This window comes from Brachyistius frenatus, unplaced genomic scaffold (genome assembly GCF_029030835.1).
Source record: "Brachyistius frenatus isolate BFR_SWC_R1_liver_20210118 unplaced genomic scaffold, ASM2903083v1 Contig_66, whole genome shotgun sequence".
Classification (NCBI taxonomy): domain Eukaryota; kingdom Metazoa; phylum Chordata; class Actinopteri; family Embiotocidae; genus Brachyistius; species Brachyistius frenatus.
Window position 1 is genome coordinate 1,605,001 of NW_027210665.1, and position 12,500 is coordinate 1,617,500.

At 47.3% G+C, this 12,500-nt stretch overlaps 1 protein-coding gene across 2 annotated transcripts in view; it reads left to right on the forward strand.

The window, feature by feature from the left end:
• LOC138625827 (cyclic AMP receptor-like protein A) overlaps positions 1-12,500 on the forward strand; it is a 55,053-nt gene that overhangs the window by 14,007 nt on the left and 28,546 nt on the right. For both annotated transcript variants that reach the window (XM_069707034.1, XM_069707035.1), the window contains exons 8-10: positions 372-410; positions 6,479-6,557; positions 9,318-9,365. In XM_069707034.1, coding sequence (XP_069563135.1) covers positions 372-410; positions 6,479-6,557; positions 9,318-9,365 — 166 coding nt within the window. The remainder of the gene's footprint in view (positions 1-371; positions 411-6,478; positions 6,558-9,317; positions 9,366-12,500) is intronic.

Below are 12,500 nucleotides of genomic sequence, written 5' to 3' on the forward strand. Positions count from 1 at the left end.
GACAGGCGCCTACCGTCATAAAAATTGGCAATTATCAGCAAATCTGATCTCGGTAAAACGCCTCCTCACACGCTCCGCTTCTTGCGGTGTATAGGAAAGGCATTATTTGTTTGGCGGGCAGTTAAAGGGGTGAGGAAAAGGGGAAGAGGCCAAGAAGAGGAGGCGGTGGAATGAGAATTGGGACAGAGCCTTAATCTCCGGGCTCGGCTCTCTCTTTCCACTCTCGGCTTATTAATAGCTACAGCTGCGCAGCTTTTTCCCCTCCGCAGTCACACGAGTCCCTCTTCCGCTCATGCTCTCCCTTTTCCTTTGTAACCCCCTCATCGCTCTCTCTCTTTCCTCGCTCTGTCTCTCTCTCTCTCTTTCCCCAGCTGGATCACAGACGATCACGTAGCCTGGAGATTTGGGATGTAAGTAGACCCTTTCAGCGCCGCCATCAAAGCTTCCCCCCACTGGGGGGGAGGAGGAGGAGGAGGAGGAGGGAGGAGGAGGGCTGTCTCTGCGGGGAAATGTGAAGGGTTGCATGTCAGGGGAGCCTGCGGGGTTTTTTCCCCTCTTGGTGCAAGGCCAAGAAGTGTGTGCGCGTGTGCCTGTGCGCGTGTGTGTGTGTGTGTGTGTGTGTGTGTGTGGGGGGGGGGGGGTGGCGGGTGGAGGGGGGGGTGGATGTGCCCATGTCTGCCTTGTCAGATTTGGGGGAGTTGCTACACTGTGTATTTAAGTGTTTAGGACGGCTATGAAGGATTACGCCTGTCTGCTGCTTTCTGCAACTGGCCCTAAGTCTGCAAGGGCGCTGCCAATCCCCCGGTGCAGACACTTAACACACACACACACACACACACACACACACACACACACACACACACACACACACACACACACACACACACACACACACACACACACACACACACACACACACACACACACACACAACAACACTTCGCTATGAGCCAAGGTAATCGCGTTGCTGCTCGCAGCATCAGCAGGGAATCAATCTTTTTAAACAAATAAGCACACACATACACCGAGAAACAGACTCACGCAGACAAACACACACACACACACACACACACACACACACACACACACACACACACACACACACACACACACACAGGGAGAACAACACATCACTATCAGCTGTGCTAAACGAGCCCGTGTCTCTTTTATCAGTGCTCCTCTGCTCCCAGGCTCTCTCTAGTTTTCCACGCTGTCGTGGCCCTGGGGGACGAGCCGCTCAGAGGATCAGGGAATCTTCATTAGCTCTAATTACATCAAACCAGACGAGAGATTAGAGGCCAAGGCAGCACCAGTCAAGGAAAAAAAAACAAAAAAAAACCACGTACACTCGAATACACGCAGCCAGCTGACAGCTCGTCAGAGGGCAGAGGTTGCGGTATTAAAGGTGAAAAGTGGAAAAAGGCGGGATGGGTGACATACGCCATACAGTTAGAGAGCCGGGGAATTACTCAGCAGGAGAAGGAAAGAGGGGCGGCATAGCAGGACGGGAAGGAAAGGAGTCAGAGAAATAGATTGTCCTCGTCTCTGCCCACGCCCCGTAGTGTGTCTTCATCAGAGTTCAGCGAAGCGCGCAGACAGAACAGAGGAGGCAGGGGGGGAGGAGGAGGAGGAGGGTGTGAAAGGGGATGAAAGAGGAAGGAGAATGAAGAGCAGAGGACAGCGGCGTGTGATGGAGGTGCAGAGTTTCAGGGGTTGAGTCAGCAATTGGAAGCGCTGGAGCTTAGCTGAGTCACCGCTCTTAGAGGTCCCCGTCGGTGTTTCATGGGCTCCGGTCTGACATACCGCTGAGAAACAACATTCACAAAAAAGGACATTCACAAATGAAAAGCTCGTAATTACCGGGATGTTTTCGGCGTGTTGCTTTTAGGATGGATAATTTATCAGTCACTCGATCAGACCGCCGCTTCGGTCCAGATTGACGTATCAACACGCGCTCGGGGGATTTTTGCACAAAATCACAGAGTTTCAACGTTCCCGAAGGAGGAATCTTTATCAGCTCGTGAATAGAGTTCGGCATTTCGAGCGAAAAATATTCCAAATTTGCTCTGAAATATTCTATTATTATTTGACTATTCGCCTAACATCAAACTCACTACACTTTATTGATCAGCGGATGGACTGTTGCTCGTCGGTGCTTCGCCGTGGTAGACTGATGATGTGCTAGCTACCTCTTTATGTTTTGAAGACGCACCACGCGGAAACCTTTAGTCTTTTTTGGTCTCCGCGTGTTTCTCCTGCTCGCACCGTGGAATATAAACACACAGCGTCACCCAGTTTTGCCTGACAACGCTCCGGATCCTGGTAGCAACATGTTCTTCTTCTCTTTATGTTGTTTGATGGTGTTTTTTTTTTTTTTTTTTTTTTTTTTTAGGCGCTTTACTGCCACCTTCTGACAGGAGTAACGCATTACAAACAGGCGCTGGTAAAAAAAACGGGAAATAAGGGATAACGACAGTCGCATATATTGAGATGTTTTTAGATTTGAACGAATACTCCAAAATCTTGTCCCATCATTACTCATGACTTAACTATTCGATGAATTTCCATTCCAAGGTCAAAATTTCTATTTGTCCAAAAGAACTAACCAAAGATCGAAAAAAAAAAAGGGATCAGTGTGTTTCGTGCTAATTAGCACACAATCACTTTAAAATTGTAATATGGAAAACATTAAACCTGCTAAACAACAGATATTTACCATTGTTACATGTTAGCGTGAATTTTCTGAAACACGCACATACCAGTATACCAGTACTCACAAAAACAGGTGTGACTCAGGTGCTGATGTCGAATACTTACTCACGAATGGTTGTAGTTTTCCTTCCTCCCTTTTCACGGTGCTGCGCGAAACGGGAGCAATCTCCGAGCTTTTTCATTTTCCCTTTGTATTTTTACGTCACGCCCCAAAAACACACTTTTGATTAAATTGGATTAAAAGTACAACCCGGTACGATACCTTATTTTACGCTCAGATTATCCACCATTAAACTAGCGAAAGCTCCTTTGATTGATAAAATAGAGCCTGTAGAATTGTTTCTATTGGACCTATGCATTAGTGGATTTAGTGACGCGCAACCTCCGCCCCACACACTTTGCTCCTCATTCCTGTCTTCGTGCCGCTCCCTCTCCCTGTCTCAGGTCGTCCTTCCCGGTGTGAGTGGTTTAACAGGTACATCGTGATCTTCCGCTCTGCGGTAGGATCTTCTGGGTCAGAGTTAACGGCCGCAGCTGAGCACTAACCTGACGGGCCTCCTACCCTGCTCTCATCTTCCACCAAGCACTTCAATTAAGGCTTCTTTCATCCAGCCCTCATTCTTCACTCCAAGAGCGCTACTGGAGGGAAGGCCAGGCTAAGGCCGAGTGATTGAATTTGTGCACGTCTGCGATGATCTTTCTTTCTGCCACTTTCAGGCTATCCGTTCTTGCTCACTGTTGTCCTCTCAAAACCCCGCCGTGGTTATCTGTATTTCTAGCCATCCCTCCCTGGTAGATCTGCTGGGCTCCTTTCTGTTCCTTTCATTTCCACTGTGACCTTATCCCTCTCAATGTCTTTTAATCACCCAAAGCTTCTTTCTTATTTCTGCTCTTTCTGGTCCCGAGCCATAATTCGCCTTCATCCATCCACCTTTGCATCCTCACTTCTATCATCCCCGGCCCCACTCTGAATCTTTTCTCTCCCTCCGTCTTGTCTCTCGCTCGCTCGCTCTCCCTCTCTCTCTCTCTCTCTCTCTCTCTCTCTCTCCGGGTAGTGCTCAGCTGTAGAGCACAGCGGACTCTAATGGCAGATCATTATCATGCTAATTAGAGCACTTTGTAGCTGCCGCCCGTCATTCTCTCCTCCTCACAGCCCCCCACACTATCGTTAAAAAGGCCACCCCCTCCTTTCCCCTCTCCGCCAGCCGCCCACCCCCCAGCTCGTCTTTCCATCATTAACGGGACGTGCGCTGGCGTAATTGGACGCTGTTTATTCCGGAGAGCGGGTTATTAAATCACACTGAGGTGACGCTCGCACAGGTCTCCCCTGAAACGCTTTCATCATTGTCCCATGCCATTATTGAACCTGCGTGGACGCACGCACGCACGCACGCACGCACGCACGCACACACACACACACACACACACACACACACACACACACACACACACACACACACACACGTACGTTCAAAGAGAGAGAGCATCCTGTGTATGTTGATGTCCCCTACAAGACGTGCTACACATGCTGTATAAAGCAGCCTGTCCCTGTTTCCTGCACTGAAGCAAACGCCTACCACCTCAGCTTCCCTTGCCAATAAAAGGTTTAATTTGATAATGCTCAGTGAGTTTCTTTTAGTCCTCAGGCGTGGAAGACAAGCATGGGCAAGTTTAAATTAGGCCAAGGACCTAGTATTTGCCGTCTGAGATACTTCTAAAAGACGCAGTTTTTAGCGCACATGCCACGGGCTTTTCAAGCATGGCGCGAGACATTTTTTATTTCCAATCTATTTTCTTTTGAAAGTGCGTGTCCATGTATTTAACGGACGCAGACAGATTCAGAGTCTGTCCTTATTTTTAAAGGTCAGTTGAATGTTTTGCTTCTGAATCATGATTAGTGCTACAATTACCCTCGAAGGCCTTCCTCTTCACTCTTCCATGTGTTCATCACGTAGGTTCGTTTTGCTTTTGCCAGGTGTTCGGCAGGACTTTGGTGTCGCGGAGCTCAGGTTGTGACTTCTCCATAGTTACTCGGGCTGAACAGAGACGCGGTGGCCAGGAACCTGTCTATCAAAGCGAGACAAAGCCCTGTTTTGTGATTACGGGGAGAGGTTGAAACTCCTCGGAGCTTACATCACCTCCCAAGAGGTTGCATAACACAAGGCTGCCATTCCAACAAAGCCATCACCTCATTTCCCTCGCTCGTCTCGCTGTCTTTCATCGGCTCAGAAATACCTGTCATAATAGTCTCCCATGCCTCCCTTGATTGGCAACCCTTAATCACAGAGGAACGCTATGCATTTCCGGTATTGCGACTGCTGACTTGATCTTTGAGTCTCTGCCTGCCTCTCGACCCACTGAAACTATGTGCCTAAAGGTCCACAGGTGCTTAGTCAGGTCTTTTCCACTTATCTGTTTACTTACTCTACTTACTGTCCTCTAGGTTTCAGCTATATAGAATAATGACGTTCAGTGTCAGCCAGCAAAACAATGTCACCTCAACAAGTTATGTACACAGCATCATCACCTTTTCAGTTGACTTAGCCAACTTGTTAGCAAACAGCATCTTATTTGCGATCTCTTTGTTTGGGAGCTAGATTATAATCAGAGTCGTGCCTCCGGCTACAACAAATATTACCTCTCTATTTGCTCTTGTTTGGGCTCCTTAAATAAAAAAATGCTGTTTTAGCTGCTCAGTGCTTCACTTTCTTTCGCAGCTCGTTGCAAACTGTGTAGAACGGTACGGTAAAGGATGAATTACAGTGACTTTAAGTGAAACATCCACTGACCCTCACCCCTAACACAGACACAAACCCTTGCTTGAATACATAAAAATACAACACAGCCTTTTGTAGAATGTGGTAATGATTGGCAGATGTAAGAGGGCGATGCAACTGTATACTCCCAAGACGGAAAACAAAAAAGGAAACAAAAACAGAGCGTATAAATGCATCCAAAATACAAGGCATGGTAGAGACACTAACATTACGAGACACACTGTGTGCTGCCAGCGTTCAGGCAACAGGAGTCGGCCGGGGGTGGCAGGATGTTGGTGCTGGACAGGGGCAGCGCTCAGCCAATGGGGACAGCATCTCGCTAAATGGACCTGACATGCTCTAGGAAATGTAACGCTAAAGTCACGAAAGAAAATGTTTGATTTTCTCTTAATTTAACCAATGATAATGAAATAGGGCTGCAGTGCGTAATCAGTGTTTAGGACTCCCAACTAAGGGTGAGGGTTGGATGTTCGTAGATGCGAGTCAGTCAAAGACAGATTTCCTAAATGGAGATGAGTCGGGGGGGGGAGGGGGGAGTCCAGAACACGTTGGTGGGATTAGCTGGTCCTACAGGTGCTATTTCTTGCAGTTTGGGATCAGTAGATGTGAGCCAGCTTGCTTTTAGACTTTTGAACTGCTTTGCATTGTAAGACCCCGTGGCAAGCACAAATACTGATGAAAATGTTTCAAAATTGACAGTCAAACCTCACTGTCTGTTTCTATCTCTATATTTAAACTGCACCTGTGCATCAGAAATGAAATGAAATCCTGTCTGGATATATATATTTTTTTCTTTAAATATTTTTCATGTGATAGCATTGATTTTCCCTTTGGCCTGGAGTGTACTCCAAACCTATTTTTTCCTTCTGAAACACAACAAGGAAGCCAAAATAAATCAACCACCCCAGAACAAAACGGCAGATATGATGTTGTAATAACGTTGCTCATCTTGAATTTTCTAACCGATGGATTGTGTCTGTGCTTTGCAGATGGTACGTGCCGCTTTTCAGCCTCATCTTCCTGATGATCTGCTGCTACGCCAGGATCATCTGTGTGGCCAATGAGAGAGTGAGTGGTCAACATGCGTCCAATGGAAGATGCAGAATCTTAATAATTTTTAAAGCTGCAAATTATTTGTCTCATCTGACTTTTTGACTGTAGAATTGTGTGTTTGTGTGTGTGTGGTCCTATTTTTTTTCTGTTTTATATGACTGAATATAAAATGCTCTAGTTTTTTTTGGGTTGGACCAAACAACCCGATTGAGGATGTCGCCATGGCATCTCGCTGTAATGAGATTCTAAATTAAACATGCACATGTGTGTATGTGCTTACGAGTTTTTTTTTTTTTTTTTTTAACCCACACAGAGGCCACAAAGTCTAATTATAACTCTGTATGTAATGGCTCTAATTTATTAATTATGTTAAATGTCCAGCATTTATTTGATCCACCTCCTGAAATGGGAGGTTTATTGACTACTTTGGGTTTTTGGACAAAGAAGCTATTCGAAGCGCTCACTGTCGGCTCTCTGTACGCACGTGATCAGCATATTTTTTCAACATTTTATAATGAGATCAGTCAGATTGTGTCGATAACGAGTTGATTAATTGATGTAGTTGATGCGCTCTCCACGCCGCCTCGTGTAGTTTTGTGTTGCTTTTCGTTTGGAAGGGCGCAGCAGAAACCGAGAGGCAGGATTCCACGAAGTTCACATAGCTGCCATTTCCTTGAAGTGACGACACCACACGCTGCGACCGTAGTGCCACAGCGCTGGCAGACCTTATGCCGCAAACAATATGTGTGTGGGCTTCTGATGTGAATCTTCAAATACAAAAACGAGAGTAAAGGAGAATGAGGCCAGAGCCTCATCAGACTCACAATGAAGCGCCATCGCGAACGTTCGCGTTCTTTGTTTGGACGGGGGAGTGAGAAAGATTTCGCAGATAGCCGGGCTGCAGAAAGACGACGAGAACAGAGACAGACAGCAGGTAGCGGAGGGACAGGGGAAGCAGAGGAGACTACACAGCTCTTTATCATGACTGTGATAAAGAGAATGAATGAATGTAGCTGGTCTTCAACCTGCATCTCATCACTCATTCAGCTCACAGCACTCGGCTATCTCTCCCTCTTCCTCCCGCCTCTGTATCTCCGTTTCCCACCTTCCTTACTTTCAATCTCTTTTTCCTTCCTTCCTTTTTTTTTTTTTTTTTTTTTTTTTCCCTGCTCCGTCTGTCTCTGTTCCCACTCATTTTCTCTTTCCCCCTCCATGTCTCCCCTCCCTCCCCCTCCCCCCTCTTCACTCTACCGTTTTGCTTTCTCTATCATATTTATGAAGAGCTCAAGCCTTATCTCTTTTCAGCTGCAGGCTGTCTCACTTGAAAGAATTTCAAAAGCTTTGAAAGCAGGGTAGGTGGCGACGCAACGGAGAAAAGGATAAAGAAAAGCAGGCTGAGTGAAGAGAGGTGGGATGTTAGCTGGACGGAGAAGTTTTTCCACTTAGGCAGATACAGGGAGAAGGGGAGGTGAAATGACTCCGGAGATCATGGGTTTACCAAGTCCAAGCCATTTACACCGGGATTAATCAGAAAAACACGGACACGTCCTGAGTGACTGTGTGAGCTCATGGTAACCAGAGGGATTTGAAAGCTAATGAGTCATTTCAGGCCACACAGAGAGACCTGGGAGCGTGGTGGTGTGTTTGTTTTACGGATGCAATTTGTACATGCCCACTCCTTCCCCTCTAAGCCTCACGCCTCAACACTTAACTAGCTGAACTGCGAGCCTTTCGGTGGCGTGGCTTAAGAGAGATTGCATCAAAAGCCGGGCGCACACACCGGAGACCTGGCTGAAGCCGGATGATATCACCACTTATTATCAGGGTTTGTTGATTTTGATTGATAATGGTGCTCGGTTGGACGGCGAAATGCTGCTGTGGAACAAGTTGAGTCTGCTGACCGATGGCTGGCTGTTTTTTCTTTCCCCCCCCCCACCCCACTGCTCTGCACAAACACGCCACGGTCACAAACACATTTACAACGACAATCACGTCAGCGCAGAGAAACCATGGCAACATTGAGTTAATAAATAGCAGAACAGAGGCGCTGTTAGCGCATATTGTTCATGCTGCCTTTTTGTGCATGCGTATGAAGCTCCAGCCTCCAGAGATTTGCCTCTGATGTCTTGGGTTACATAAACCTTCTGGCTTCCTATGCCCCCCCCACCACCACCACCCCCCACTCTGTGTCCCACCATTAGAAATCCTAGTCGTGTGTGTGTGTGTGTGTGTCTCTCGCAGCGCGCGTCTGTTGACATTTTCCCTTCGTTCCCCAGAGAGAGGACGCAGAGGAAGAGCGAAAAGTATTCCCACGTTCTTTGCCGAGATCTGAGATCTGCCACGTTTGCTCTATTTTTTTTTTTTTTTTTTTTTTCCCCCCTTTTCTGTAACACTTTTTCAACAAAACAAAACAACAAAAAAAATCTCTTTCCCTTTTTCCCCGCAACCCTTGTTTTCTTTTTCCTCTGTCATATTGTGTGCACTGAAGCTGATCAGATTTCGTGAGATGGTGGGAGCAGTTTAAATGCTCCCCGATGCCTCTAAGCTCTGCACTCTGGTGTGAATTGGGCAATTTTGCCAGGGTGGGTGAGAAGGTGGAGGGTTTTGGCATTGGTGCGATATTTGTTCCAACTTGCCACTGCAGGTACCGCCCCTCTGCGCACAATGCCACTCCCGTCGAGGATGAATCTGATTACAGTGATGAAATCCCTGCAAACTTTTTCCCAAATAATTGCCCTCACCCTTTTTATTCCATTTTGTGTCTCTTCTGCACAGATGCAGTCATGGTTGGGAACCTTCAACCCAGAGAGGGAGAGACGTAAGGTAATGGTCCAATGCCATCACATTTTACAACACACACGCACACGCATGCATGCAGCGTGAGGATTAGAGTGTCTGTAGGATTAACTTGCCTTCACGCTAGGTGTCAAACACAGCAGGGAGCAATTTGACCTCTTGACTCTATTCCTCTGCGCGTGTTTGCTTGTGCATGAAGATATAAATGTATGTATGCACAGATTTATTTTTAACACCGTGAGGAGCAAAAAGAAAGGACGAGCGAGGTGTAAATAATATTTTACGCCAAGCGACATCAGATTAAGGAAGAGGACATGAGGAGAGGAGACGAACATTAATTAGGAGAGTTAGTCTGGCTGATCCTAACGGGGCAGTCTACTGATTTTACACTTCAGGGTTGGTTATGTTAGGACAGAACTATTTGATAAGACTCAATGGCCAGTTAATACGAGGATCCAAAGGATTTGAACAGAGCAACAGGAGACACACCGATATTTAAATGTGGGGGATAATGCCACATGTTCAACATCTGTCCTATGTGAGAGTGGATCACAAGCGTTCAGTGCAGAGTACAGGAGGCATTAAGATCTCATCCGCTCAGTCCACATTGGAAAGCGCTTTCTTTAAGATGCTGGTTCGCGAAAGGGTCTCTTATCCGGGACTGTTTGAAAGGTTCGCCGGCTACAGACGCTGCGTCTTCTCATTCAAATGTTCTCCAGCAAGACGCTAAACTCGTCACCTCTCTGTGCATTCAAACACCAAATCATGAAGCCACAGAGCGCTGAAAGAAAAGGTGGTCAGTGAAACGGTTGGACGAATGCGAAGTTAAGAAGCTAATGGCAGCAATCCTTCGCAGGCCTGTGTTTGTTTCCTCCACCCCCCACCAACCTCGTCCTCCTCCTCCTCCCCCCCCCCCCCCCCCTCCTCCTCCTGCTGCTGAGGTGTGAAGGGCAGGTTAGGGTTAAGGTTATGTAGATGCTGCCCCTAAGTGGCAGACATAATTACTGCACGCTGAACTGGCGTAACCCTCACCAGTGTCATGTGTGTGCGTGAAGGTGTGGCAGCGACGTGCACACTCTTCATGTGGGCTAATTGCTATGTGTAGCACAGAGTGTAAATAAGTCAGCAGTGGTTTTCTATCACCCTCTCTCTTTCCTCGTTTTCCTCTTTCCCAGTCGCGCTCCTCATTTCCATCTGTTTTTCTCCCTGCCTCTCACTTTGCACTCTCTCTCTTTTTTTTTCTGCCCTGTCTCTCTCTCTCTCTCTCTCTCCATCGCCCCCACCCCCCCACCGCTCCGTCTCTCTCACTCTTGTACTCATACCCAGCATGAATAAAGCAGCAAGCCAGGTTCATGGGCATGAATATTTATGAGAGTTTATGCACGCGCTGCGATGCTTTAAAACAACAACAACAGCCTCGCAGATTGTGCTTGCCAAGCCGGCGAGCTCCGGTTCATGCATGTGTGAGTGTGTGTGTGTGTGTGTGTGTGTCTCGTGTGTGTGCGTGCGCAGCAGCAGGTGTAAACTAGAGAAAGCGATTCCTGCTGGGTGTCTGAAGACCGCTGGCTCTGGTGATTTCCATTCATTTCGCCACATCTCCCTCCTCCTGCGCCTCACATGTTCTCTGTTACTGGCACACGCGCACGCACACACACACACACACACACACACACACACACACACACACACACACACACACACACACACACACACACACACACACACACACACACACACTCACTCCTCATGTTAGTTGCTCACACATGTCGCTTCCAGAGTTTGCCATTCTTGATCTCTTTTTTTTTTTTTTTTTTTCCTCTCTCTGACTCAGCCTGGCACCATCCCCCTCCTTCCCTCCCTCCCTCTTTCCCTCCCTCTTTCCCTCCCTCTCTCACGAGCGTGTGTGTGTGTGTGTGTGTGTGTGTGTGTGTGTGTGTGTGTGTGTGTGTGTGTGTGTGTGTGTGTGTATCCGGCTGGAGTGATGACGTACATAACTTGTGTTGGCAGTTATCAGGGCCGTAAGTCACATGGTTGTGACCCATCTGTGTGCGTCTTGAGCGATTTGTTTGTCTGGAGCGCCACAAGGTCTCGCAGCAGCAGCGTAGGTCAACGAGAGGATTTTTGGAAGAAGGGTTTTTAAGTCATCCCCCCCACACACACACACACACACACACACACACACGGGCGCGCGAGCGCGCGCTCACACCTTGAAACACATTTGCACAACTGCTCACACAGCAGCTCAGTCCCGTCGGGTAGCAACAAAACTGGCTGAGCAAACAGCCAGCCGCTTGTTCGTTACCTTCTCAGGGCGTTTGTTCACCGATCTACACGAGCTCCGCCCGGAGCAACAATGCGATTTGTCTGCATACGCGTACTCGCGATCCTGCATTTGCAGCCTTGTGTATCTGCGGCGACGTCCTCATTCATCAACGTAATTGTTTTTTCATATGACACTAACCGAGGAAGTTAGTATGACGAAGCGTCAAGGACAGCCGGGGTTCGTCTCACCCAGAGATCTTCGCCGGCTACTTTCTTTAGCTGCTAGACGACCAACGACGCCTTTCAACAGCAATTCAAGCTGAACCTCGAAACCTTTGTTTGTACGTTTAAAAAAAAAAAAAAAAAAAAAAAAAAAATTAGGCCGTTCAATTATTTTGAAAATATTTGAGAATAATTTGTTTCAGTTAGAATAGCATTTAAGTCGTGGCAAAGGGAGGTGTTTAGTAGTTGTGGATGTTTGAATTGTTGACATTTTCCGGAAGCACCGTCAGCCCCTCCTGTTCCACGTCGGCTTCAAAGTTTCGATCAAAAGTTGTGAAAACGTGAACGTATAACCGGCACGCTCTCTGAACCACCTCTTTTTTTTTTTAAAGCATCCACGCGTCGCATCACGACAACGTTGATATTTGTGTCATACGGCGGCAGATGCCGCCTGCTGCAACGTCGAGTGCAGCACTTCATGGAAAAACATGGCATTGTAACATTTTTGATCATTATTAGTCCCTGAATTTCATTTTCCCCCCCTCCCTCCCTCCCTCTCCTCCCCTCAAAAAAAAAAAAAAAAAAAACCTCCTTGAAAAGTCCTTGACTTTGATGCCGTAGCGCCTTTAGCAAACCTGATGCCGTTATTTTTAGAGGAGGCTTTTTCTGAGACGAGCG